This window comes from Trachurus trachurus (assembly GCF_905171665.1).
Source record: "Trachurus trachurus genome assembly, chromosome: 5".
Classification (NCBI taxonomy): domain Eukaryota; kingdom Metazoa; phylum Chordata; class Actinopteri; order Carangiformes; family Carangidae; genus Trachurus; species Trachurus trachurus.
The window spans coordinates 27,587,098-27,613,942 of record NC_139896.1 but is presented as its reverse complement, the minus strand read 5'-3'; the positions used below and the strand labels follow the sequence as shown (position 1 = coordinate 27,613,942).

Below are 26,845 nucleotides of genomic sequence, written 5' to 3'. Positions count from 1 at the left end.
GGCTTTGAAGAATCTTTCCACAACTATCTGACAAGACTAATGTGGATCAAAAAATGATCTGTTAACATTTTGCATTTCAAAGCATTTGTGTGTCTTGTCTTTTGTTTGGTTATTCTGGCTTTCACATAAAAATCAAAAATCACTTTTATATAGTAATAAATAGATCTATTTATTACTATATAAAAGTGATTTTTGATGTTTGATGTTTGATTTTTGATGAACTGATGTTCCATTCACAAGACCTGACTAAAACATCAGTTAGCTAATAAACTGTGTTGCTAAGCAAGAAGCAGTTTGCGGGATGCTGATGGCTTTTTTCAAAGATTGAAGTGACACTCACCTATGCATATGCAACAGAAAACAGATGGATGTGCAAATATTTTTTTTTGTAAACTTGAAACAATAAATAGCAATCCCATTTTCCAAATCCCTCAGCTTTATTAAATTGTACTTTATGTACATGAATGCTAAAAATAGATTCTAATATGCATTGAAGAAGCTTATGATATCCTTTTCCACCCACTTTAGACTAACAGAGACAGAAAATATTTGGGTCAAATAAACAGAAGCATCTTGTGACTTCAATATAATAATTAAAAATGTGAGCGATGTCAGGAAGTGTTCCTGTTTCAGCACCTGTCAGTCCAGCTGTTTTCAGTACAATAGGTCAGACTGATGATTTCACATATAGTTAACGACAGTCACTAATCTTCATGGGTCACATCCAACTCAACAACAGAAAAAAATGGGAATCATACAGTATATCTATCTTTATCTATTGGCAGACTGATTTTAGTGTTCCTCTGGTAACCACCATAATGTCATTCAATATATTAACAGGACGGGATATACAGTATTTACAATCCTCTCTGCAAAGGATTTATAAAGAAGAAATAAAAATATTTGGGCCTGGTATGAACAATGATCCAAATATAGGTGTGCCATGAATAATAAGATGGGTGTTATTCTTTTATCCTGTTACAGGCTGTGGAGGTGTTTAAAAATATTGTTGTTGTTGTTCCTACAAAACACGATTATCTGACTAAATTTATATAATTTGACCCAAATTTCCCCCTGATTTCCTCTCTCCATGGTGAAGCCTTATATTTACATAATGTAATAATATGATCCCATTTTCAATTGAATTGTTGTCAATTCAACAGAACTAAAACACTGTAGTAGCACAAAAGAGTCAATGCAAGTGACCAGAGATGGTCTGCAGGGTTGCGCACTATGGTGCTTTCTTTCCTGTCATTATAAGTTCTATGTGTAATATATGTTAATGGCACTTCTGTAATTCTGTAATGTGTTCTAGATGGCACTTTTGTGTTTATGTTTTATGTTATGTCGATTATATCTGTATCTGTGTGCTGTGGACGCATAAAAAAAAATGTATGGAGCACTGTGGGTCAGAGTACAAATTTCCCCAAGGGAACAATGTAGTGTATCATATCGTATTGTATCGTATCGTATCGTAGTGCACCGTATCGTATCATAGCTAATTGTGTCGTATCGTATATCATATCGTATTATCGTACCGTACTGTATCGTATCTTATTGTGTTGTATCGTATCGTATCGTTTTGTATCATATCGTATCGTATTGTATCGTATTAAAAATCCAGCCACAGTTTGGTGTTTGGTAGGGTTGATGTCTCATGTCAGTAGCCTACAGCAATGCTGGCAACCAGCCTGGTTAGCATAACCTAGTTCTGTCCAGGGGTAACATAATCTCTCTGCTCTCTCACTGACAAATTAACAAATGATATCTTGTTTGTTTTAATCCAGGACAAAATACTGAGTGTGAAAACAGAGGGTTGTGGTTTTGTTCTGGATCATTTCTGAGCCAGGAGCCTGTGATGTACACACCTCTGCCTCATCCTGGCTTTGGCTCTTTGTAGTGTGTGAACTCGGAGGATAGTTGAACAGTTGTCATGGTTTGCGTGTGCATGCAGCTCTCAGGAAGCTCATACTGTCACTGTTGGAGGGAGATTATGCGTTTCACTGTCAGTCATCAAGCCATCAGTCACACCTTCTCCCTTTGATTCCTTGGGAGTGTTTCTCTCATTATGACTGTGTGCAGCAGCAGATAGGCTCATCAAGTAGAATGTAAACAGACAGCTCCAGGTACAGCGCGGATGAGAACATTAGAAGTCTTTTCACCGGAGCTGCCATTAAGTGCAGACGAACAACAAAACTACCCTCGACCGAGCTCACAGCATGAAACCTCATTTTCTATAGAGAGCGGGCCCGTGTTTGATCTGTAATGAATATCCTTTCGAAAAGAGATGGACGGTGAGAGTGTGATTGTCTTGATTTAATAAAAGCATGCAGCGCCCTGAGGTGGGAGGTCTTTCACTTCAATTAGCAACTTATGAAGACCGCTCGGGCTCAAACACTCATCAGACACACTCTGGAAGCGGGGTGATGAAACAGGCTGCCAGCTCTTTGAAGTGTCTTTGTTATCACCTTATTTTGCATATATTTATTACACACAGTATGACATGTATATGTTAACTGTCTGAACCTGAAATCATTTTTGGAGAGCATTTTCAAGGCACAGCCCATGTTATGTATTTCTAATTCCTTAAATGTTGTTATTCCCTGCAGATTTCATAGAGGTGAGAAACTCGTCCTCCTCGGCTTTGTTTTTTTTTTTCTTTGGTTTTTTTTTTACTGTCTCTATTCTCCAGATGCAAAGATCCAGCCTGACATGTTTGGTAACATTTGCAAACAACTACTGGCTAATCAGTGAAAAAATAATCATTAACTTACAATGAATAAAGCTAAAACTGAGAGGATCACCATCAAAAAAGCGACCTGACATGATCCTTCTCTTTTAAACACCCCAGTTAAAAATCTTCTTTTAATTTATATTCTATATCTATTCTATTTCTATTGCGGTGGTGGTGATGATATCTTGTCGACTCAAGTGCTTTTTCATTCTCTTTCCGTGCATCACTGTTTGTTCTTGGCTCTGTTTTATCCTGTTGTTTTTTTGATAATAAAAGCAGTGCCATTATCAAAGTTGTTTTACATCTGGCACCTGAAGGTGTCCATGGCCAGAGACCATAAAGTGAGTCATATCTTGCTTTTAACATAATGGAGGGCTATAAATTGCTTTCCCTGATGTTTTTGGATGGCATTTTGTAAGTGTGTGTGTGTGTGTGTGTTTGTAGTGTGCATTTTATCCTTCTCATTCCTTCCCCTGACGTCCCAGTGTCAAGTAGTGTCAGTACTCGACAGCAAAACAGGGGTTATTTTTACACATTCTCCATCTCATCTGTTTATCTGTTTACTGATTTATTCCTCTAGATGGGATTTACAGATTTTGTGTAAATTTAGCTCAGTGTGCTCTTTTCACTTGCCACTCAGCATGTCCAACTAATGTCATCCCTTCTAATCTGTGATGGAGAGCTGTACCCTCATCATCAACAGTATATCATCATCAAACTGTCCCAATTGATAAATCTGTATAGAATAGACACAATTGACTTATTATAAACTGAACAAACTGCATACAGTAGGCTATATACCATAATTTGACAATTATATTTTTGGTAAGTACGTCATATTAACAGATGAATGCAAGGAAATATCATTTTTTTGTGGTTAATCTGCCAGCGTACACACATTAAGAGGGTCTTAGAGACAACCACTTCAGCTGTTATGAAATGGCATTTTCTCCTTATATAATCATGAGTTATGGCTCAGTCTTAGTCACATGGTTTTCATAAATGTATAGGGTCAAGCCTGAGAAATTCACAGAAACGAAATGTTACACTTGGACAAAAAAGGGATGCACATGCAGGTACCATTTTTTATAAGACTAATTTTAGTGTTCAGGGGGTGATTGCATTTTCACCTACTTACAGTGGGTGAGCTCAATGAGTTCTTGGACTGGACAGACTTTTATTTTGAAGGGCGGGTGTTGATCTAATGGTTGCAGGATGATGTTGCACCTTTAAATAAGTGATTCAACATGAACAGAGATAAAGTAATTGTGCTCTGCTGTCAGAATGTACAAAATCAACGATGACAAAAAAACTTTATATGATTGACTGGCCAGTGTGATATTTTTTGAATCATCTCTGTATACTCTGCAGCATCTGCTGGTGATTACGGCAGGATTAGTAAATGATTTCTTACCATGATTATAAATGACAAAAGTGACCAGTTTTTATTTGCACATTTAAAGCAATAATAAACAAGGAATTCTCAAACAGAAATGATGTGTCTCTTCTTTGAGCACAATAAATAAAGTTTACAGAAATTCCTGAAAAATAAATACAATATGAAAACATTGAATTGTTGAATATTTACCCATATGAGGATATTGCTGCTAAAATTACGTATAAAACAAGCGGCCACCTGAACTGATGGACATTGATAGTAAATAACTCTCATCCTCAGTAGATTGTAGATTCCTTCATTTTGAGATAACAGCCGGATATGTTGTTGTGACTCTTCAAGTATGATGTGATAACTTTTATTACTGTACGTGATTGTAGATAAACAGTAACTTTGCTTTAATATAGAAAGATTAGTGCTAGTTACACAATTAAAGAACTCTATCAGCTTTCTGTGTTTCTTATCTGTAGATAAAGGACAAGAGTCAAGTTTCAAACACCAAAGCTCAGAGTTTAATTCTGTCTCTAACTTTTTCTGTAACAGCTCTGCAGATGATTAAAGGAATAGTTCAACATTTTTTGCCATAATCCCTATAGTCATAGCAGTAGGTCTGTTACTTTTAATTGTCAGTGCAAGCTATTTTTAGAACGGTGGAGCAGAGCCACAAGCTGCTCAGAGCTACGCTAAAGAGGCTAATGGGATTTCTTGGTTTCCCTCATCCAGAGTTGTTTTCGAGGCAAATGCAGAGACTGCTTGCCAAAAAACTGCCCGCATCAGCGATTTTGCATGAATTTACCTCTAAAACAACTCCGTCTCGTAATATTCCGTTATTATTTCATAACGTGGTGAATGTGCAGGTCACAACTTGTCCACCAGAGCGTTTCGGAGTTGTTGGATTGTGTATTTGATGAGTTTGATGAGGGAAACGAAGAAATCCCATTAGCCTCCATAGCGTAGCTCTGAGCAGTTTGCGGCTCTGCTCCGCCATTCTAAAAAATAGCTTGCACCGACAAATAAAGGTAACAAACCTACTCCTAGGACTATAAGGATAATGGCAATGGGCCAATTTGCCAAAATGTCAAACTATAATCCTGTGGCACAGCACTGAGGTATATGACTAAGTGAACTCTTCTGGGATCTGCCCTGGTATCCTGAAGCCAGTCTGCCCATGATCCAGAGTACTTCTAGGACTGAACGTGGCAAAGCTCGCTTGTGTATCCAATGTGCAGCTGGTCCTGTGCAAGAACTGCAGGAAGTTCTCGTGTGCCGAGCCCTCGTGGCTGGAGACAGCCAGCTCCACCGGCCGGGCCGAGTAGCAGCGCCTCAGTTTGCACAGCTCCTCCCTGATCTGTCGGTTGAGAAGCCCGTAGAAAAACGGGTTGATAGCGAAGGAGGAGTACGCCAGCCAGGTGACTGCTTCCTCCAGGTCGTCGGGGACGTTGGGGTCTATTGTCAGATGGATATGGAAGGCAAAGTAAGGCAGCCAGCAGATGAGAAACTGGCCAACGATGACCACCAGGGTGAGAGCTGCTTTACCACCGCCAAAAGGCCGATCGCGCACAATCCTGCGCGGGGCGTTGCGTGTTGTGATGATGGTGGTCTGGCTGTTTATTGAGTCAGAGCGATGCTTCAGTTGACTGTGCGTCCACGAGGGCAGAGGTCCGTGCTGGCGGGCGGCCACACGGGCCACCTTATACACGTTACAGTAGACAGCAAATATGACCGCAGCAGGCAGGCAGAAGCAGGTGACACTGAAGAGAATGGAGAAAACTCGCCGGTGATCACTGTTGCTCCAGTGCAGAGAGCAGTGTGCCGCACTGATGGTGCTCAGGGTGCCATAAGACGGCCACCCAAACACCGTGGACAGGCCCAGCACGGCAGAGGCCACCCACACCATCGCCACGACAGCAGCGGTCAGCTTCAGAGTCATCTTTACCTCATAGCGCATAGGGTGGACGATGTAGTAGTAGCGCTCCACACTGATGGCTGTGATGGTGAAAATAGAGGCAGCTATGAGGATGACATTGAGGAACACGTAGACCTGACACTCCAGCACCGTGAACACGACGCCGGCAAAGTACGGAGAGCTGGACACGATCCCAAGAGGCATGAGCAGCATGGCACACAGCAGGTCCACTGCACACAGGTGACACACGAAGGCGAATTTCCTGAGGTGAGTGGCTTTCATCACAACGACTAGGACGGCCGTGTTGGCCAGAAGCGCCAGAACGTTCAGGGTCACCATGAAAAATATCCCCGTCAGGTCCTTGAAGTGCGTCTGGGGGTTGGGAAGGGTGCCCAGGTGTCTGCTGGGAGCTGAAGGCACCGGCGCCCAAGCGGTGGTGCTGTCATTGTAGTCAGGGGTCAGAAAGGAACTGTTTTCCTCCATGATTCATAATGAAGGTCTCAAAGTACACATATCTAGTCCAGTTCCTCCCATTGCTCAGTGGTGAGGTCAGAGGATCCTTCACACATCAGATGAGAGACTCCTCACACCTGTGGAGAGAAAATGAGCCCATTAAAACAGGATGTTTAACATTTATACATCTCGAATAAAAACATAATGAATTGTAATGGCCGATCAATTGATCACCACAGTTTTTTATTATATTATTTTACATGATGTCACCTTTAAGATGATATGGCTAACTTGTTGTTAAACTGCTATTAAACAGCACTGCATTTGAGAGTTTCTACCTTAATTTCATTATATTTGTGCAATGACAGTTGAGGGTTTCCAGTAGGTTAGGTTAGGTTAGGTTAAACTTTATTAATCCCTGATGGGAAATTAATTTGTCACAGTAGTATAAAACGAGAAACAGGTGATGAGTAAATACATATAATAAACTATATAAAATTAATATAGAATACATAATACATAAAAAATACTGTATCAGTATCTATATAATATTTTTTTGATATTCTTTTATATTATTGTTTTTGTCTCCACAAATATTGAGTGATTTGGCTCTTTAATGGCTAAATGCTCCATCTGTTCACCAGGTATCTGTGTCTGTTTAGTGCTGGGCAGGTACTATACAGCAAAGTCAGCAACACCTTCCAGTTGTTGATGAAAATAACACTGATGAGAGTGAAGACCATATAAACTACAGGCCATACAACCACAAAGATGAGCTGGATGTAAAGCTTAGTGGAGCCAGAGCTGGTTGATAAACCCTTAAGTGTTCATGGTAACTTTGTGACCTGTTGTTGATCTGGAAATCTTGATAATAACTGCTTTAAAGGAGACCATCAAACATTTAGATAAGGTCAAATTTAGCAATCAAAAAGTTGGGGTTTCATGAGAGACAGATTAGGGTCCAAATTAAAACAGCAGTGACTGTCACACAACATTTATAACAGAAAACCTGTGTTATTGAAGGTACGGAGTTTAAAACATGCTGAGATCCATAATTTTAGGGGCTTGATGTCTACTGGTCACTAAGAGTCAAGATCTCAGTCTAAAATGACATAACTTATGACATCACCATGACATCTTCTGGTTTGACAAAGCACCACCAGGTTTGTTGAAGACAATGTCACACTATGTAACTTTTTTTTTCATGCTGACTAAAACTAAACGTGACAAGTGAACTTTCCTGATCTAATCACATGTAGTAACTGTATTCATTACCTTTCATCCTACCATAGTGGAGATCCAGTGTCCACATATAAATATCTACAGATCCTCACCACATTGTCATAGCCGTAAAGAGGACAGATGCATGTATACCTTAGAGGTAGAGGAAAGTTAATCAATAACTGTTCTCATTAGTTGTGGGAATATTTTAGAGGTAATGCTCTCTCTCTCTTTCTCTGTCGTGAGGGAGAGGTTTGATCAATAGGAATAATTCATGGAGGACACCCTGTCTCTCCTCCATCCGTCCCCATCCTTTTGAAATGAAAGATAATGAGTGTGCTTGTTTTAGCCCAGCTGCAGGGAACTGGCTGGATTGATTAGTATGTGTTCAGTGTCACCGTGCACCACACCATCAAAGAAGAAACCTCTCACCAGGACAGGTCTGACACAACGTCACTGTGAAGTTACAAAAACTAAGAGGCCTGACACAGTCTGTTTTATTTAGGCTACTGTATCTACATGTCCATGAATCATCACACAGCAAATTAATCTAAAACATCTTTATGTGGTTGTATTGAAATGTGCCATCCCGTGCATGCAGGCCTATCCACCCATCTTGTCCTTATAATCATAATCAGGTTTTAAATGCATGAATGTGGAGGATGCTGTGTCCTAAATACATGTGCTTGGTCAGTGCCAGTGATCCACTGATGTTCTCCCCTGCTGTAATCTGCCGGTGCAGCTACAGTATTGGCATGCCACGTTCGCACTAAAATTTTATCCCCACGAAGGACTAGTACATGTACATTCTCATGCACATTATGTAAGGGTGTCCTCGTTTTCAGCATGTTCCAGTTGCAGCGCAGCATATGTTGCATCCTAAAAGTCCACCGTTTGCATTTGAAAGGGATCGTCGTTTACTTTACCACCAGTTTATTTAGTTATTTGAAGCCTTTTGTAATCATTAATGCAATATGAAATATAAATCCCCATTGCATAGTCCCTCTGCTGTTGCTCCTCTCTGTTATTAAAAGGAAATCAGCATCAGCAAATTATTTTTATACAGTACATTATAATGAGGATGAAGGAATTATGTGGGTCTTTTAATCCCCCATAAAATCTATGTTACTGTACGTTAAGTCTACACTGGGAAACCCCTTAATCCAACCCTCGGTGGTGACCTTTTTTTTTTATAATTATATTAATAATTTTAGTGCAATTACAAATATCATCATTACGATTAATTTGATATCAAATGAAAAGCATGTGAAGCATTAAACATTTCATAGATCAGTGTTGAATTGAGATTAAACAAAAGGAAATATAATTTAAATAGGTGTGTGATCTAAGTCACACAGAATTGAATGTAATAATAGCGACAGCACCTTTGAGGGGAAAAACAAATCAAACAAATATTGCATAAGTTGTGACCATATTTAATTGATATATTCTGATATTATAGTAATAGTGTCCTTTTATAGGAGATAAACCACACACTAGAAAATGAACAGTAGGTTCCACACTGTCCAAAAATCAGTGCAGAGTCGTTTTATTCAGCACATTTTTCTCAGCTTGTTATTCCTAATGCTGAAAAAAATCACACCTGTAATTATTGGATATTGATACCACTGGTCAATAATATCATCAGCTCCTTCTGAGTGTTCTTGGATGTTGCTAACCCCATGGACCAACTGTTTGCAAGTTGCTGCAATTTCACTAGACTGCAACATGACAGAGGTTTAGAGTCTAATGCACAGGGTAACTTTCACTACAGGATCACAACCACATACATATTTATTGCAATGTATTTAATTGCACTATACATCCTGTTGTGTATTACTGTCTATTTGTTTTTGTTTTAGTAGCATCATATTAATTGTCTCTCATTTATTGTCATTGTCTGCTGGTTTCTGTTTGGATATGTTCTATTCTTGCACTAATTTGTATGTCTCCTGTGTCCCTGTTTTAATGTATTATGATCTTTGTGTTCCTGTTGTATATTTTAATAGCTTTTTAATATCTTGCCGGAGGACTGCAGTTGAAAACTAGCCTCTGGCTAACACTGGCACTTTTACAGAAATGTTAATTAATGTGCACTGTCCTCTCCAAATAAAAAATGTTTTCTCTTCAGTAAACCTCTCAGGAAAAAAAAGCTGAGAATGGCCTAATACAGATTTCACATGTAGCCTAAATGTTATATAATGCTCACTGATAACCATCACAGATTGATACAACTGTAGAAAACTGGGTTTATCCTCTCATAACCACCGACTTAACTCCGTCTGACCGAGATAAAACAAGCAGCACTTACATGAAAAATTGGTTGAAGTTCCACCAAAAACTTTTTTCTCTCAACTTTGTGAAGTTGAGCAGCTCCAAAGCTTGTGTGACGTCTCATCACTGAAATCCTTGAAAAGCTCAGATGTTGTGTCCAGGTGTGTACAAGAGCTGGTCCACCTAACAGAGAAAAAAAAATAGTAAAAAAGGACCCCAGGGAATGCTGGTGCTGACAGGGAGAGAGGTGATGTGTTGAGTCCAGTGAGACAGCACAGCTGGCTCCAAGGGAAAGGAGGGGGAGGAGCCAGCAGGATGATTGTTCACATCACATCTTTCAAGAGAAGACGACTCTATCAAACCACCACACACACACCCACACACAGTCTTTCATCAGTCTGTATGTGGCAGTGACTGTCACACACTGTCACACATGCTCCTCTATTCTCCTCTTCAGAGCCTCAGAGAGAATGAAGACACTGGAGTATTGCATTCACAATTTCACACACACAACACACACTTTGTTCCTTCAATAGACTTAATCCTATTTCTTGATTTTGTAATGGCAACTTTCATTTCACAACAGTTGTGCCCGTTGGGGGGGGGGGGTGAATCAGGAGGAGCATGAAACAGAGCTCAGCACTGACATCTGTTGGTTGCTGGGAAACCAAAACCATTTTTCCAGGAAAGCACAGAGCATTGTGCGGCAAAGCAATGTGATGAAGGGGCCTGAGTAAGAAGAAGACAAGGATATCAGTTCAAAAGGTTTATTGGTCCTTACACAGTGAAGCACTACAAACAGATCAGGGGATGTAAGTGATGCTGTGGTACAGAAGGACATTACTACAGGATGGAATGCATGAACAACAAGGTACGAATGAGAGATCTGTTAGTTTAACAGTCTCCTACGTTCAAACACACAAACACCAGCTGACTAAAACGCAGTATAAATGTTTGACAGAGATCAACTTCACAAAGCTGTTAGACACAGCCACTCGCTACACTACCTCAGATTAAATAAGAACTCTTGTTTGTTTTTTACCACTGACAATTACACGTGACATTTTATAGTGCTGCTCTACTTCACACTTTTCGAAACATAAAATCCAAGAGACAAAAACGTCCAGGGTGAAAAAAGAGTTGATTAAATTACTGAAAAACAAGTTAATTAAATTATTGAAAAAAACTAAAAAAAAAAAAAAAAAAGGAACCTCTCTATCAGGAATGACAATCAACAAATGAAGGCAGACTTGAAATCCTATAAGCGAGAGTCATCTCTCATTGATTCATTTTCAGGCAGCAGTGAAGCCTCTTGGCAAAAGCTTTGATCAGCGCTGGGTTTGTTTTCAGCTTTACCCAAACCCAGCCTCTTCTTTAACAGTTTGTCCTCGTTATTCAACTTCGTCCGGATCGCCGTTTTTATTTGGCTGCAGTCCACACCGAACTTAGCCGCCACGTGATCTAGAAGAAGAGACAACATACCTCTTCATGAATTACGACGCCACGGCTGGTAATTCAGTGTTAAACTGTTGTCCTCAGACTGTTGAAATTAACACACACACCATACGGTACTCACACCACAGTATGCTGAGTAGATCGTAGCAAGACTGTGCAGTATTGTCTCACACCATGCAGTGCATTACGCAACACATCTTTTTATCTTCTTATTTTTGTTGTATTTATTTATACCTATTGCTCACAATGACACCTGTATTTGTATTTGTCATATTTATATATATTTTATTTTACAGTTGATCCAAGAGACAAAAACGTCCAAGGTGAAAAAAGAGTTGATTAAATTACTGAAAAACAAGTTAATTAAATTATTGAAAAAAAAAAAAAAAAAAATTGTGATGCTTTTGTGATGCTTTTAACTGCCACTTCATAAACTCTGGTAACCTCTTTGATCAATTGTATGATGGTGTGTCTATGGAGAATCTTGCTCCAAAAACTCTCCCTGAGAGCTCCCTCGAACTTTGTCCTCCCAACATAACATTTTCAATTACACCAGTTAATTGCATGGATGTTTTTGATGTACTCACAAGTTTAGGTATAAAGTCTAAAGGCGAAGACAATCTGGACCCCTATCTTTTACGGCTTAGTGCTACCTTGATTGCCTCTCCCATTGCTCATCTTTTTAATTTAACATTTGCTTCTGGCATAATCCCTGCTGTATGGAAGTCCGCACAAGTTGTACCCCTTTAAAGGTGGTGAGCCAGTTGTTCTCAATAACTACCGTCCAATCTCAAAGCTCTGTCATTTGGCTAAGGTTCTTGAATCCCTTGTTAATTCACAGTTACGGCATTTCCTGGAGGTAAACAACATTCTTCAGCCTCAACAATCCGGATTTAGGCCTGGACATAGTACCACAACAGCTGCAACACTGGTTGTCAATGACATACTCAATGCCCTTGATAATCGTTTGCACTGTGCGGCACTCTTTATCGATTTATCGAAAGCCTTTTACACTGTGGACCATAATATATTATTAAATAAACTGGTTTCTCTGGGTTTTGATAACTCCTCCATAAACTGGTTCAGTAATTATTTGTCTGGGAGGACTCAAACTGTTGTAGCGGATGGGTCTAGATCAAGTTTACTTAATGTGTACAAAGGTGTACCTCAAGGGTCAATTCTAGGCCCTCTTTTATTCACACTCTATATAAATAATATTGTTCCCTCTTTCGTGTCCTGTAATTTCCATTATTATGCGGATGACACGATTCTATATAGCATTGGCCCCACACCAGAAGCAACAGTCACAAATTTACAATCTGCTTTCAATATGTTTCAACAGGCTCTTGTTGAACATAAGCTTGTTTTAAACTCAGAAAAAACCAAATGCATGTTCTTTTCTAGGACTCAAGTAACTAATAATAACATTAGAATACACACCTTACAGAAAAACACACACATTGAGACTACTGATTCTTATAAGACTACTGATTCTTATAAATACTTAGGCATTTGGTTGGATAATAGGATGTCATTTCAAATTCATATAGAACAACTAATCAAAAAACTGAAAAAGAAACTTTGTTTCCTCTTTAGGAATAAATCATGTTTTTCTTTCACCAGTCGGAAAACAATAGTTCAATCTACAATTATGCCTGTCTTCGACTATGGGGACACTCTATATATGCATGCCTCTTCCTCCCTTCTGAGGCCTCTCGATGCAGTGTTTCATAGTGCCTTACGTTTTGTCACAGGCGATGGGTTCTCCACCCACCACTGTGTTTTATACGATAGAGTGGGTTGGTCCTCCCTCTCTTCTCGTAGAGAGCAACATTGCCTCTTGTTTATTTATAAAGCTTTGATTTGGGAAGCTCCCAACCTATTTGATGTCCTTGTTGCACTTGAGTCAACCTAGACCCACCCGCTCAGCATCATACATTAGGTTAGATATTCCACGGGTAAATACAGAGGGAGGAAAGAAAGCATTCAGTTTCTTTGCCCCAGACAAGTGGAATAAACTGCAGGACTCGCTAAAACTTAAACAGTTTTGTGGAGGCCTTCAGGAGTCTTTTAGACCTTGTCTTTCATATTGAATGTACTTGCTTTTCCTGATGTTGTTTTTCCTTGTGTCTGCTTAAGGTATCTTTAAATCTGACACCCGATGATTACACTGTGGACTGTTTATAATTGTGTCTTATTTTTGCTTTTATGCTTGATGCTTCGTTGGTGTCGCTGTTGTGTGTATTGATTGGTGTTGCTGTTGTGTGCGTTGTTCTATATTTGTGATCAGGGCGTCATTGTAAAAGAGAGCTTGCTCTCAATTGGCTTCCCTGAATAAATAAAGGTTTGAAAACAGTTCTTTTTAACCTGGTTAGTTTATCACAGTATTTTTATTTATTTGTGTTTATTGCGGCCTAATGCAATGTTCTACAGTACATTTTGGCATAATGTCCAAATGACAATAAACACTATCTATCTATCTATCTATCTATCTATCTATCTATCTATCTATCTATCTATCTATCTATCTATCTATCTATCTATCTATCTATCTACTAATGTTGATTTCTGAACTAAGTTTTAAAAAAAGAATGTTGTGAATGAATATGAACTTGTTTTCTTTGTATTATTCAAGGTCTGAAAACACTGCATCTTTTTTGGTATTTTATCAAGTTTTAATTTTCTGCAAATAAATGATAATATTTTTATTTTGGATTTGGGAGAAATGTTGTCCGTATTTCATGGAATAAAACAAAAGTGTTCATTTTACTCAAACACATAACCTATCATTTTGAAGAGGTCTCTTAACTTTTTCCAGAGCTGTATACTTATACACACACAGACACACACAATGCACACACATGTGTTGTGGTTTTGCTGCTACCTCTCAGTCATTACACCAAGAGTTCATTTCAGAGGATAGAAATCTCAAGTGGAGTCAAAATGACCTTTGTCTTACCGATTATACTTCTCAAGATGTCAGGCGGGAGTTGAGGCTTGTGACAGTCCTCTCCTGTGAAGGTGTTCCTCCGGCCTTGGAGAGAGTGTGTGGCCAGCGTTTCTCTGTCAAAAAGTATCATCAGCAGGGCTGAAGTGTACTTCTTGTAGTCTGCGATCTCTGAGATGCGCTCGTAAAGATTTTTTGGTACTCGGAGATTCTCAGCGAGAAACAGGAAGTTGAGGTCGTCCTGAGGGCAAAAAAAAAAAAGTTAGCTCCAAGTGATGATATTGAACCAGGTTAAACTTCACCGAGACTGAGCTGTTATTAGAAAACAACAAGTATATGAGGGCTGACCTCTGGGATATTATGGACCGCTCTCATCTCCGCCTCAGGCTCAGTCAGGAAAGAGAGGGCTTCCTCTTGAGAGTTTGGCGGTGCTACGGAGGGCTCGCCCCCCTGGAGGACGTGATCCAGGGTGACCCGGAGTTCATGTGCCGTGTGCCTCATCTGCATCATCAGAGTGTTCATCTCTGGAAAAATGTTGGGTTAGAAATGCCGACAATAGAACAGGAGTATTCTTTGAATGATTAAAGCTGGAGCACACAACATTTACTTTGTCTGTTAATGTGATTTAATATAAAACCTCTTTGTACGCCACAGTGTATCAGAGTTTTAATTCTGGTGTTGGCCAGTTATTATTCTAACTCAGCCAGCAATGACTGGTGTGCCAGAGCTGAAGAGGGAGGCAACTGTAGCAACAGTGGGATGTGAGTCTTTGGAGGATAAGCCAAAGAGGCATCCAAAAAATGTCTTAGGCTCTAAAAAAAATTAGCTGTTCAGAGGATGGATTACTGTATAAAGAAAAAAGTGATGAGAGGACCAACACTGACTAACATTAATGTCGTGTTTCCTCATTGGAGAGCACTGTTTGTGTAATTACTCTCACTGACTGAAGGGGGAGACAAAAGTCCCACAATGAAAGTTCATGGTCATATTGTCAGTGCACAGCCAAGACTCCCAGCTGCTGTCTGTTTTTGTTTTTGTTCGGAAAACCAACATCATAAATCTCCCCTTGTGACTATCACTATTCACATTATGTTTTTCACATGACTGTCCAATTTTTTTTTTATGGTATTGTCCAAATGTTATTCCTAAGCCTCCTCTGCACCTCATGGTTGTATTTTTGGCAGAGGATAATAAATCCTCTTTATCTAAATTGGGGAGTCACAAAACGAGTTTAACATTCCCTCGGAAAGTTTTGAGGGATGATCAATATAATTGAGTGCTGATTATAAAGAGAAATCCCCCATTGAAACACAGGCACATATTCATTTATCATTTATTTGAGACTTAATTATAAAAGTAAGTGTGTCACTGTGGAAACATTGTTATATTGTTGCATGTTCAGGTGACTTACACTACCCATTAATTATAACTTTTTAATTGTTAATGTAATTTTACATGTGCTGTCAGACCGTTCCTCACTGAATACACTTAGACCAATGTGCTGCTCTGCTCTATTCTAACATAACTTTAATCACAGCACTTAGTTTTTATTAGCTGATTTATTTATTGTCAATTATGTATTACTTATATACTTATTGATTATGTTTATTTAGGTATTATACTGCTTATTTTGATCTATGCATAGAAACTATAATTCTGTTATTGTATGCTGCTGGTCGTGGATATGAATTTCGTTTCATGTTTAAGCATGCAAACGACAATAAACGGAACCTTGAACCTTGAATTATGTAATTATGATAAGCATCAAATAACAGTGGACATTCCATCATTTTTGGAAATTATTCTGTATGGACATGTAAAATAAGGAAAATAAAGAATTAACTTTGTTTTATTTTATTTTTTGACAAGATGTTGAATCAAAAAATGTGACCTCTTCATTAATACGCCCATATTTAACAAAACCATGACCTCAGTGTGGGCTATGATCAGGATGAGGCACCTCCAGTGTGTGTGTGTGTGTGTGTGTGTGTGTGTGTGTGTGTGTGTGTGTGTGTGTGTGTGTGTGTGTGTGTGTGTGTGTGTGTGTTTGATGGGTAAAGCATGTTAATTAATAAACAATCATATTTTTCCACCCACCTTTCAGCTCCCTCAGCTCCCTCTCTGCCAATATTCTACATCTGCGTTCATACTTGAGTTGTGCCTGCAGTTGCTCTATTTTCATGAGGAGGCTGATGGTGTCTGTTCTGATGCCTGGACTTGCAACATTTTCATCGTCAAATTCAATGGTTTCATTCTGCCAAATGAGGAGGGAGGAGGGTTAGGGTTAGAAATCACATCAACGCTTCCCGTCCATGGAGAAGTAATCTGCTAGCATAATTGAATAATTGAACTGCCATCACCTCATTGTTGGGAAAAGGTGAGTAGTTGGACTCTTCAGCCAGTCTGTACTTATCCTCCATTGGATCACAGCCAAACTCCTGTCCCTCTGCGCCGATCTTGATCATCTTCATCGGCGGCAGTGCTGCTGAAGTCGCTGCTGCGTCTCTCTTGGGTGGCATGAGGGTAAAATGAATAAATAAAAAAAAAACTGGAGAGAGTAGAGATGCGGTCAGTTGACTCATCGGGTGCTGCTTCTCTGCACAGGGTGCACTTAAACTTTGACTCAAACTTTTTTTTCTTTCACTTTTCTTGTTTATTTACGGTTTCTTTCACAACTCAGTCATGCGACGCAATAATGGAAAGTTTAGTTCCCGTTACATCCCCCCACCCACCCCTGCCTCCTCCTCAACCCCACCTACCAGCGTCCAGATTGCCTCCACCTGAGTGACACAACCTGCCCCCTCACTACGTGATCAGTGCATGTGATGTGAGAAGATGGTCGAGGTGCTCAGAGGAGGCTCACCTGGCCGGTCAGCTCGACTTGAGGGATAAACTGTAACGCCACTCACTGAGGACAAAGACACAGCGCAGTAAATGGAAATACTGCGTAGTAGAGGAAGTAGTAGTACTACTGCAGTAGTACACTACATAGATCCTCATGCAGCGCCGGCTCCTTTTGAGCAGCCGCGCGAAACGTTTGCGGTTAAATATGTGTGAAATACTGCCTCCGCGTTTATCTTTTACTGTACACTGGTACACATATGTATAAGATCGCTGTGTTGAGAAATTTAGATTTTTACAATTATGTGCGGAACAAATCTGCGAAAAGTTTTTCCCCGAGGGAAGTATTTTCCTAAGTACAGTTTCCTGCTCATGCAAATTTTTGGCTTCAACCAATGGGAAATCGGAGTTTTAACAAAAGGCGGGACCAAGCGGGGCAGTCGTCGATATCAGCCAATCAGCGGCTGCGCTCGAACCTAACTTGACTATTGCAGCTGGGTTGGCGTGTACCTGTACCCATGTGGGGAAAGCAGTGTTGACTTGTGGCGTGAACTGGTTTACTTCGGTAACGCCGCGTTTAAGTGTTCAGTTATGTCGTCTTTTTTCATAAAGACGAAGGAAAAGCCCAAGTTGGCAAAGAAGGGGAAAAACACAGCGCTGACAAAACGGAAGGTGAGTTAGCGGGGTTGTTAGCAGGCTAAAAGCTAAACAGGAGGGTAACTCACGCGACTGAGCCGGTCCAACCTGGTGCTCTACCTCTACACGCTGCTTTCATTTCATTTTTATTTGTTCCATGCATTGACATTTTCGATTCATACATTACTGACAAAATGATAACAGAATATAATTTACATATTCCATGCATGGAAAGGAGCAGGGTGAAGAAAACGTATTTCTCCTTCCCCTTAATCAGTTCATGATGAAATAAGAACTAGATGGTCTGTTAAGTGCTTTATAATAAACATATCCGACAAAAAAAAGGAAAAAAGGTGGTAATGTAAGCTTTTTATAATTCGTCACAAACTTCAGGCTGATGGGGACTCTGCTGCGAAGAGCAAAGTGCGAGCTAAGAAACCGAACTCCAAATACAACGAAGAGATTTCCAGCGATTCCGAGGCAGAGGGGTGAGTGTCTGATGTGCCCACGTAGGTTTGTACTTTAAGAAACAAGGTTTTACCGAGCAGCTGTGAACCTGTCTGTCTGTCTGTGCTCAGACCCGTAGAGCCCAGGAAGAGACAGACACACGAGGAGCACGACTATGGGGAGACGCCGCAGGAGAAGAAGCTGAGATTAGCCAAACTTTACCTGGATCAGCTCAAGGACGAAGGTGAGCTGGTGCTACCTGACCGATTCAACTTCCACATGATCACATATTATATGTTGTAAACTGTTTTCTTGTCTGCCCGTCCTGGGTGAGGGATCCCTCCTCTGTCTCTCACCCTGAGCTTTCTCTTGTTTTTTCTATGGAGTTTTTCCTCAGTGGATGTGAGGGTCTAAGGACAGAGGATGTTGTTACGATGCAGTGTAAAGACCTTTGTGACAAACTGTTTGTGAAAATGAGCTGTACAAGTACACTTGCCTTATCCATGTCGGGCCAAAGTTACAGACAGTATGAGTGGGTACTGTATTTATTGTATGTCCGTTCTGTACAGAGGAACAGAAAGCAGAGGAGGACGAGTTTGAGACGGATCTGGTTGCAGGGAGACTTGAAGAAGAAGTGGTAAGAAGTATCTTTCATTGTAGACTAATAAGTAGATCATAAACCCGGGTACACTGATTTTGCTGTGAATTTAATTCTTGATAATATCAAGACAATTTACTTACTTAAGGATATATTTCATCTCTCCAGCTGGAACAGAAAGGAAAACTCCAGCGACTCGTTGCTAAAGATGTAAGTGTGGCATCTTTTAATCTCTAAGGTCACTATTACATTCATTCTAAACATATACAATATCATTGAATTTCAATCTCTGTTTCAGATCATACCACCAGATGCTTCAGAGATTCGAGTGTTGAGAGGACACAAACTACCCATCACCTGTCTGGTCATCTCCCCTGACGACAAGTACATCTTCTCTGCTGCCAAAGACTGCTCCATCATCAAGTGTTAGTGCACAGTGAAATACTGCAGAGCTGCTGTCTTATAGTTGCTAAAGCTGATCATATGATTGTTACGGTCTGAGATCTATTTTTTTCTTATCTTTAGGGGACATTGAGAGTGGGAAGAAACTGTATACGATACATGGTGGACGGAAAGGCACAGAGGACAGACATGTTGGACATACAGCCCACATCCTGTGCATGTCCATATCATCAGATGGAAAGTACTTGGTGAGTAGTGTGGTCTGCTCTTGTCAGTTTTGGAAAGAACCTTATAATTTTTAACAGCATTGACTTTCTCTACATTGTTTTAGGCCACTGGAGACATGAACAACCTGATTATGATTTGGGAGGCAGCAACATGTAAACATCTTTATAAATTCACTGGACACAAAGGCCCTGTGTCGGTATGCTCTTCTCTTTTCTCTCTCACATGTTTCTTTCTTCATATTTAGAAAATTACTGTATCTCCGAAGCCTTCCTGCGAATCATCATATGAATGTATTTGTCTTTTTCATTTTATTTTATTTCTTTATTAATAACAAACATAAAACACATATTCAACATAAAACTACAACAAAACACACATCCAACAACATAGAAATAGATCAAAACATATAATCAATATGTGCCCTCTATATCTCTCAACTTTTAATACACAAACCATAAATTCATATCGTAACTCTATCGTAAATAAATGATTAAGTAACTCACTATAGCCCCCCCCCCCCCCCCAAAAACATGTTAACCTATATAAAGGGATAGTTCAACATTTTGGCAAATTCGCTGTTTTTAGAATGGTGGAGCAGAGCCGTGAGCTGCTCAGAGCTACGCTACGGAGGCTCATGGAATTTCTTGGTTTCCCTCATCAAACTCATCAAATACATAATCCAACAACTCCAAAACACTCTGGTGGACAAGTTGTGACCTGCACATTCACCACGCTATGAGATGATAATAACAGAACGTTACGAGACAGAGGTATTTTAGAGGTAAATGCAGAGACTTCTTGCTGAAAAACCGCCCCGGACGGGAACGTGCATCAGAGGTTTTGCATGAATTTACCTCGTAAACAACTCTGTCTCGTAACGTTCTGTTATTATCATCTCATAGCGTGGTGAATGTGCAGGTCCCAACTTGTCCACCAGAGCGTTTTGGAGTTGTTGGATTGTGTATTTGATGAGTTTGATGAGGGAAACCAAGAAATTCCATTAGCGTAGCTCTGAGCAGCTCTGTTCCGCCGTTCTAAAAATAGCTTGCACCGACAATTAAAGGTAACGAACCTTCTCCTAAGACTAGGGATCTTGGCAATAGGCAAATTTGCCAAAATGTTGAACTATCCCTTTAAATCTTCATCCCAAGTTTTTGATATTGCCAAAACTTCCCATCTTTTTATCTCTGCACTGTTTTTCTTGTTTTTTGGCATTATCTTTGTTAGCAAATAATGATGTTTGATGAATCGTATAAAATATGGTATTGGTATAATGTATTTGTCTTCTCAGGGTCTGTCATTCAGGAAGGGAACTCACGATCTCTACAGCGCCTCTCATGACCGCTCGATCAAGGTGTGGAACGTGGACGAGAACGCATATGTGGAAACTCTGTGAGTAGAGGACGTCATTTGTGTGACAGCCAAATACATGCATTTGTTGTGAATGTTTGAATGTGACTTTGATCGTCCATCCGTGTAGTTTCGGGCACCAGGATGCCATCACGGGCCTGGACAGTCTGAGCCGCGAGCGCTGTGTGACCGCGGGAGGACGAGACCGCTCTGTGAGGGTGTGGAAGATAGCCGAGGAGTCCCAGCTCGTCTTCCACGGACACGAGTGAGTCTCCATCCGTCTCTTGCCCCTGAACCTCTGCTACTACTACTGCAGATGTGTAGAGTAGTGATAATATTGTAGCCTAGTATCTGTAAAAGTTCATTTATTGCAGTAGTTCAATTCAAATAGAGAAACTCATATTATTATATAGATTCATTACACACAGACCGACATATTTCATGTTTTTCTTTCTTTTAATTGTAACAATTATGGCTTACATGTAATGAAAACGCAAAATTCAGGATCTCAGAGAATTAGAATATAGTGAAAAAGTTCACTATTGTAACCTAATGATGTCTCACTTTAATCAGCTGATTAACTACAAAGGTTTCCTGAGCCTTTAAACGGTCTCTTAGTCTGGTTCAGTAGCTCCACTATCATGACCTCCATCATATTCTACTTTATTGAGATGCACCTGTTTATTTACTATGGCCACTATATTAGTCTGTGAGGTCAGCAGCTACAGTGTTTATAGATTTACCATTACCCCTCTATTAAACATCAACATGAAACCTTTAGTCTCCACTCTCCAGAGAAAACGGGGAGCAAGTCTGCATCTTTTCTTCACCAGCTTTGTTCATTTGAACAACAATCATTTTAATACATTAGATTTATTTTTATTTAATTAAGCGTTTTAATCTCAACCACTTCAAATCTCACGAAGTTCATTAGAGTGAGAGGTTACACTTAATATATCTCTGCTATGCTCGGCTAATTAGCTCTTAGCAGAAGTTATTATGGTGGTGGTGTTGCTCCTATTCTCCCCGGTGATGCATTTTAGCTCTTATTATGGAAACAAATTACAAACTCAGACACTAAGTTGGACTTGTGTTTTCTAGTTCTTAGTGGTTTTACATGTGCTTTTTTTTTTTTTGCGCACCAAATGTATAATTACATTTTAGGGCAGTATAGTAAAGCTCAGTGTATGTTTCCAGAGTAATGAAAAACTGATTTCTGTAACATGGTGTCATGGTTTTCCTACTGGGCTGTCATTTCTAAAGACTCCCACAACCTTGTGAAATCAGAATGGTTTTATTTGATTTTCTAATATTCAAGTATATGTCACAGCTTCCTACGATGTTTCCAGTCAACGACATCATCTGTAACTTCATGGTTGTGTCTTTCCACAGGGGTTCCATCGACTGTATCCAGCTGATAAACGAGGAGCACATGATAACAGGAGCCGACGACGGGTAAGACGCCGCCCACTCGTTTGGTTTCCTGGGATGTCTTTGTGCTCACAGATCCACTCATGTGTCTCCTCCTTGCCCCTTCCTCAATTTTTTTTTCTCAACGACCTCAGCTCCGTGTCTCTCTGGAGTGTGAACAAGAAGAAGCCTCTCAGCACCGTGAAGCAGGCCCACGGTTGCCATGGTGACACCGGGCTGCAGCAGCCCCATTGGGTCGCCTCGGTGGCGGCGCTTCACAACTCGGACACCGTCGCCTCAGGTGCCTCTGGCTGTGAGGGTCCTCCTTGCCATCTTCTTAGTGACACACACTTTAATATGAACAGGACACATGTTATTTTAAATAGCTTTCATATAAAGAGTTGATTTAATAAGTTATCCTGATATAAGTAACTGTGGTGTATATAAACCCTTTGGGGTTTCTTAGTTTTCTGCATGAATTGGTCATTATGTGATCCAATCTACATCTAAGTCACAAGTATTAACAAACACAATGTGCTTATAATATGTCATGTCTTTATTGAACATATCCATTAAACATTCACAGAGCAGGTGGAAAAGGGATTTAATAAGTGGTTGAAGCTCCTTTGGCAGCAACAACCTCAACCAAACATTTCCTGTAGCTGCAGATCAAACAGTACAACACTCAGGATGAATTCTGGACCATTGGTCCTGACAGAACTGCTTCAGCTCAGCCACGTTATTATAGGATGTCTGGTGTGAATGGCTCTCTGGGGGTCATTCCATAGCATCCTTATTGGATTCAGGTCTGGGCTCTGACTGGGCCGCTCCCAAAGGTGGATCTTCTTTTGTTGAAGCTACTCTAGATGAGATCGTAGATTTACTTAAATGTTTAGGCTCATTGTCCTGCTGAGTTTCATCTGATGCTGCTATGCAGAGCCATTTTACACCATATGTAAAAAAAAAAATACCAAAAAATTAAATTAGTTTCATCAGTCTACAAAACATTTCCCATTAGTGTTGTGGAGTGGCAAACGTCAGGCCTGCAATGGAAAGCAAAGCAACTAATGTAGAAAACTATGAAATTCCAAAGGGTTCACATACTTTTTCTTGCCACTGTACTCCCAGAAGCTCTACTTGAGATGCTCTGCAGTTCAATTAACAGTGATTCTTCTGCACAGGTTCACACAACTCACAGGTGCAGCTCTGGAAGTGTGCTCACAAATACCACGGACTGCAGCCTCTGTTCAGCATCCCAGTGGTGAGCTCTTAGCTGCTCCTCTCTCTTTTGTGAAAAGGTCACATCTGCATAAGACGCGCGTGTGTTCGTATTATTTCCGACAGCTTCAAAATATCTCACGTCGTCTCTCCCGTCTGCTTCCACCCTCAGCCCGGTTTCATCAACAGTCTGAAGTTTTCCAGCGCCGGTCAGTTCCTGGTGGCCGGAGTTGGACAGGAGCACAGGTAACTGAACTGACACTCATGTTTCCTGTTGAATCGCCATCAGCTAATTAACATCCATATGGTTTAATGTTCAATTAATGAAATGTCCACTAGATGACAGTGTTAATCCATTTATCAGCTTCTGCCACATGTGATGGAAATGCATTTATTTTTTTATTCCCAGTGCAGCATTGACATCAAGACAATAGTTGTTTACTTTAGGAGATGTATTTTTTTCCTTTTTTCATTTAGCTTAATACAAGAAAAATGACCATTAATGACACCATGCTGCATCCTCTACAAGATAAGCTGGATAATTAAAAACCTGCCCGGTACGGAAACGAAAACTGATATAATTGTCACCTTTTGACAGAACATTTTTAAGGACTTGTGATAAGCCTCAGATTTGAAGTGGTTGTTGAGATAACAGCCAATGACAGAGCTCACAAGCAGTTCTACTGGCTGTGGACGTCCGATGCCAGTTGTCCACAGCCAGCTCATCTCACTCTGAATGCACCATCTGTGATTTTTGGTGTTGGTGACCTTTAAGGACAGTTTCACATCTGATGCGATGAATAAATTGAGACGCCGTCCACAGAGAAATAACCTTTAATCTAATTCAAAACAACTCAAAAATGACAGTGCAAATCTGATTTTCAAATTCAATTTGTCCCAAAGCTGCAAGTTTAAAGCACTCTGGTCACAGATGACAAGTCTGACCCTAACCTGAAGGACAGTGACTCCAGTTAACTCCAGAAACTTTAGCAGTGGGAACTCCAGCAAGCGGTCTCATCAGGTCAAACCGGCTCCAGTGTCCTAACTTGACGTTTTTGTGTTGATATTTCCTCTGACGTCAGGGTCTGATGGACATGGATTCACTCTTTTCACACAGAACGTTTTGAGACTACATGAAGATGTTTAAGCAGCGGCATTAACACTCTGACATCTTGAGGATGTCAGATCAGTTGGAGTCTGCCAATAACACACCTAGATCAGTTCAAAATTGCGTCATGAAACAGGCTTTCATCCTTTTTATTTCCTGTTTCACATTTGGCGTCTCTTATCCTGATGTCACCTGTTTCACTTCTTACCATCACCTTTGATTTCTCTGTTTCTGTCTGCGTTTCCTCAGGTTGGGCCGATGGTGGAGGCTAAAAGACGCCAAGAACGGGATCTATGTTATTCCTCTGAAAAGGAGACCTCCTAATCCAGAGGAGGCAAAGCTGACTGAGTAGCAGTGGACTGTTAAATGTCTTTTTTCTTTTGTAAATTAAAGTTTTAAAAACTGCTCATGTATTTTTGTTTATCCACCAACTTATGTTGTAATAAAAAAGAGAACACCCTTTGTGGAGTGACTTCTAAAAACAGATATGGGCTGCAGTCTTTTGTTATTTGGAAGAAATTAGCAGCTGTTTGTGTGTGGTGGTCTTTCTTTGTCAATATCTGCTGACTGTTTCTCTACCAGAAGGAACAAAACCTAATGGGTTAAGTCAGAGCTTCAGCCTGTTGTCACTTCTCTGTAGGTAATTGCCAGCTCTGAGCCAGATGTAAAATTGCCATTAACTGAACAGAAGAATAGTTGATCTCAGTTGGTCGTGCACCTGCAGGGTCATTTAAATCTCACAAAAATGTAACTGCAACCAGAATATTAATAAGAACTAAAAGATGTTAAACAGTTGGACAGGAACAGGTTCCATCAGTTCGGAGGCAGTTTACCTCATCTGACTGGAGCTGTGACGAAGCGGAAGAAGTGTGCAAAACTCCTTTAATTACATCCAGTAGAGTGGTCATCAGGGTAACATAATTGGGGATGTAAAGCCATTAATGATATGTCATATGAAAGGCAACAATTACTGTTGCTGTATTATTATTATAGCCTGTTTAATTCCGTGCTGGCACATGAGTCGGCGTCCTGCAGGTGTCCTCCAGTGCAACTCCTCCTTTTAATGGTGTTTTTATTCGTTATATATGTCACGTACATAACAAATAATAGGGAGGGAAAAACATTTTCCATTTTTTTTACAGTCAAGCATATTGACAGCTACAGTTCACTGTAAAGTCTGATTGGACTACCTTAGTTAACTCAATGTACAATTAAACAGACAGACAGTGGGCACGTTGTTTACAGATGGTTATTACAATTTAATAATCAGGAATCTCCAGTCAGTATAAAATGTGATGAGAAAAGTCCAACTTGGGGGAATACTTTTTTTTTTTTTTTTATATAGACACTGTACATGTAGAATTCACATACTAACTCGGCTAGTAGTTACATCAGTAGTTATAACTTAGAGATCAGAGCACCAAATACATGTCTTGGTATTAGAGCAGAATTTAAAAAAAAAACATCATGCTGCACCAGTTGGAAAAAGAAAGTTAACACAAAAGTCCCATCAGCTGATTCCACCAAGACAACACACATTTGAATGTAAGTTCATTTGGTTTTGAAAAGGAAAACCTCGAACCCTGTGTGCAAAACACATGTTACCACTGTCTCTGAATAGCTGCATTTAGTTGGAGCAGTGTCAATGATTGCATGTGAGGTGTTGAAACCAAACACGTTCTTCACGATCATCTTTTAATATTAAAAAAGAACATTTTATTTACATAAATTACAAGAGCGAGCACATACTGTTACACCAGTCTACATTAACACATGTCCTTTATATTGTCTAGTTGCCTAGTTTCATCACATCCACTATGGTTAGTCACATATTTTGTTGAACAGAAATAGCTAAAATTCATTTCGTAGCATTTTTTTTTTCAACATTGTCTAAAACATTTGGATAGATTCACAGCACTCTAAGGACAAGATAAGAACAGCCTTTTGTTTGAGTGTAACACTATTGCTTCACAACCACCCATTTGACAACAAGACTCTTTAGGACAAGGCACGGTGCATGTAATCACATCTATCTGTAAACCAAAGAAATCACAGCATATTAAATCTATACAAAAAAAGGCTTTACATTTGATACACACTGCTCGCCGAAGGAATATCATTTAGCTTTCACAGTCAAAGTTACTCTAGCCACTTGTCAGGCGGTCTAACCCAGACAGTTTTATCTCTCCACAGCAGCATGTTGGATGGCATGGTGGGGGGT

General features: G+C 40.0%; 3 protein-coding genes across 7 annotated transcripts; 1 reads left to right on the top strand and 2 right to left on the bottom strand.

Moving 5' to 3' along the window:
• Positions 1-5,247: 5,247 nt before the first annotated feature.
• Positions 5,248-6,519, bottom strand: LOC310986521 (putative G-protein coupled receptor; the record flags this gene model as incomplete). The annotated part of the gene is made up of 1 exon (XM_083972457.1): positions 5,248-6,519. One exon carries the CDS (start codon positions 6,517-6,519, stop codon positions 5,248-5,250), a length of 1,272 nt encoding a protein of 423 aa, XP_083828583.1.
• Positions 6,520-10,772: 4,253 nt separating this feature from the next.
• On the bottom strand, positions 10,773-17,552 carry LOC310985534 (uncharacterized protein). Of its 3 annotated transcripts, none has more exons than XM_083971147.1 (6): positions 17,250-17,552; positions 16,747-16,934; positions 16,484-16,640; positions 14,735-14,910; positions 14,399-14,627; positions 10,773-11,445 (listed from the first exon to the last, which is right to left on the bottom strand). In XM_083971147.1, exons 2-6 carry the CDS (start codon positions 16,903-16,905, stop codon positions 11,243-11,245), a joined length of 924 nt encoding a protein of 307 aa, XP_083827273.1. In that variant the 5' UTR covers positions 16,906-16,934; positions 17,250-17,552; the 3' UTR covers positions 10,773-11,242. The 3 variants fall into 3 exon arrangements, with proteins under 3 accessions (XP_083827273.1, XP_083827274.1, XP_083827272.1); XM_083971148.1 differs by having other exon boundaries at positions 16,747-16,893; XM_083971146.1 differs by lacking the exon at positions 17,250-17,552 and having other exon boundaries at positions 16,747-17,069.
• A 138-nt stretch (positions 17,553-17,690) lies between these two features.
• On the top strand, positions 17,691-25,084 carry rrp9 (ribosomal RNA processing 9, U3 small nucleolar RNA binding protein). Of its 3 annotated transcripts, none has more exons than XM_083971399.1 (15): positions 17,691-17,899; positions 18,257-18,351; positions 18,442-18,554; positions 18,880-18,947; positions 19,077-19,118; positions 19,207-19,333; positions 19,434-19,558; positions 19,642-19,734; positions 20,830-20,930; positions 21,019-21,153; positions 22,281-22,343; positions 22,454-22,599; positions 23,480-23,559; positions 23,689-23,762; positions 24,874-25,084. In XM_083971399.1, the coding sequence occupies exons 1-15, from the start codon at positions 17,819-17,821 to the stop codon at positions 24,974-24,976; spliced, it is 1,446 nt and encodes a 481-aa protein (XP_083827525.1). In that variant the 5' UTR covers positions 17,691-17,818; the 3' UTR covers positions 24,977-25,084. The 3 variants fall into 3 exon arrangements, with proteins under 3 accessions (XP_083827525.1, XP_083827524.1, XP_083827526.1); XM_083971398.1 differs by having other exon boundaries at positions 22,454-22,611; XM_083971400.1 differs by lacking the exon at positions 19,642-19,734 and having other exon boundaries at positions 22,454-22,611.
• Positions 25,085-26,845: the final 1,761 nt, after the last annotated feature.

Excerpts from the sequence above, each read along its gene's own strand:
- LOC310985534 (XM_083971146.1), bottom strand. The coding sequence starts at position 16,968 with ATGAGTCAACTGACCGCATCTCTACTCTCTCCAGTTTTTTTTTTATTT. Across the intron at positions 14,911-16,483 it reads GGAGCTGAGGGAGCTGAAAG|AGATGAACACTCTGATGATG; the intron begins GTGGGTGGAAAA and ends ACATTTTTCCAG. Across the intron at positions 14,628-14,734 it reads CGGTCCATAATATCCCAGAG|GACGACCTCAACTTCCTGTT; the intron begins GTCAGCCCTCAT and ends TTTTGCCCTCAG.
- rrp9 (XM_083971398.1), top strand. The coding sequence starts at position 17,819 with ATGTCGTCTTTTTTCATAAAGACGAAGGAAAAGCCCAAGTTGGCAAAG. Across the intron at positions 18,948-19,076 it reads GGAGACTTGAAGAAGAAGTG|CTGGAACAGAAAGGAAAACT; the intron begins GTAAGAAGTATC and ends TCATCTCTCCAG. Across the intron at positions 19,119-19,206 it reads AGCGACTCGTTGCTAAAGAT|ATCATACCACCAGATGCTTC; the intron begins GTAAGTGTGGCA and ends TCTCTGTTTCAG.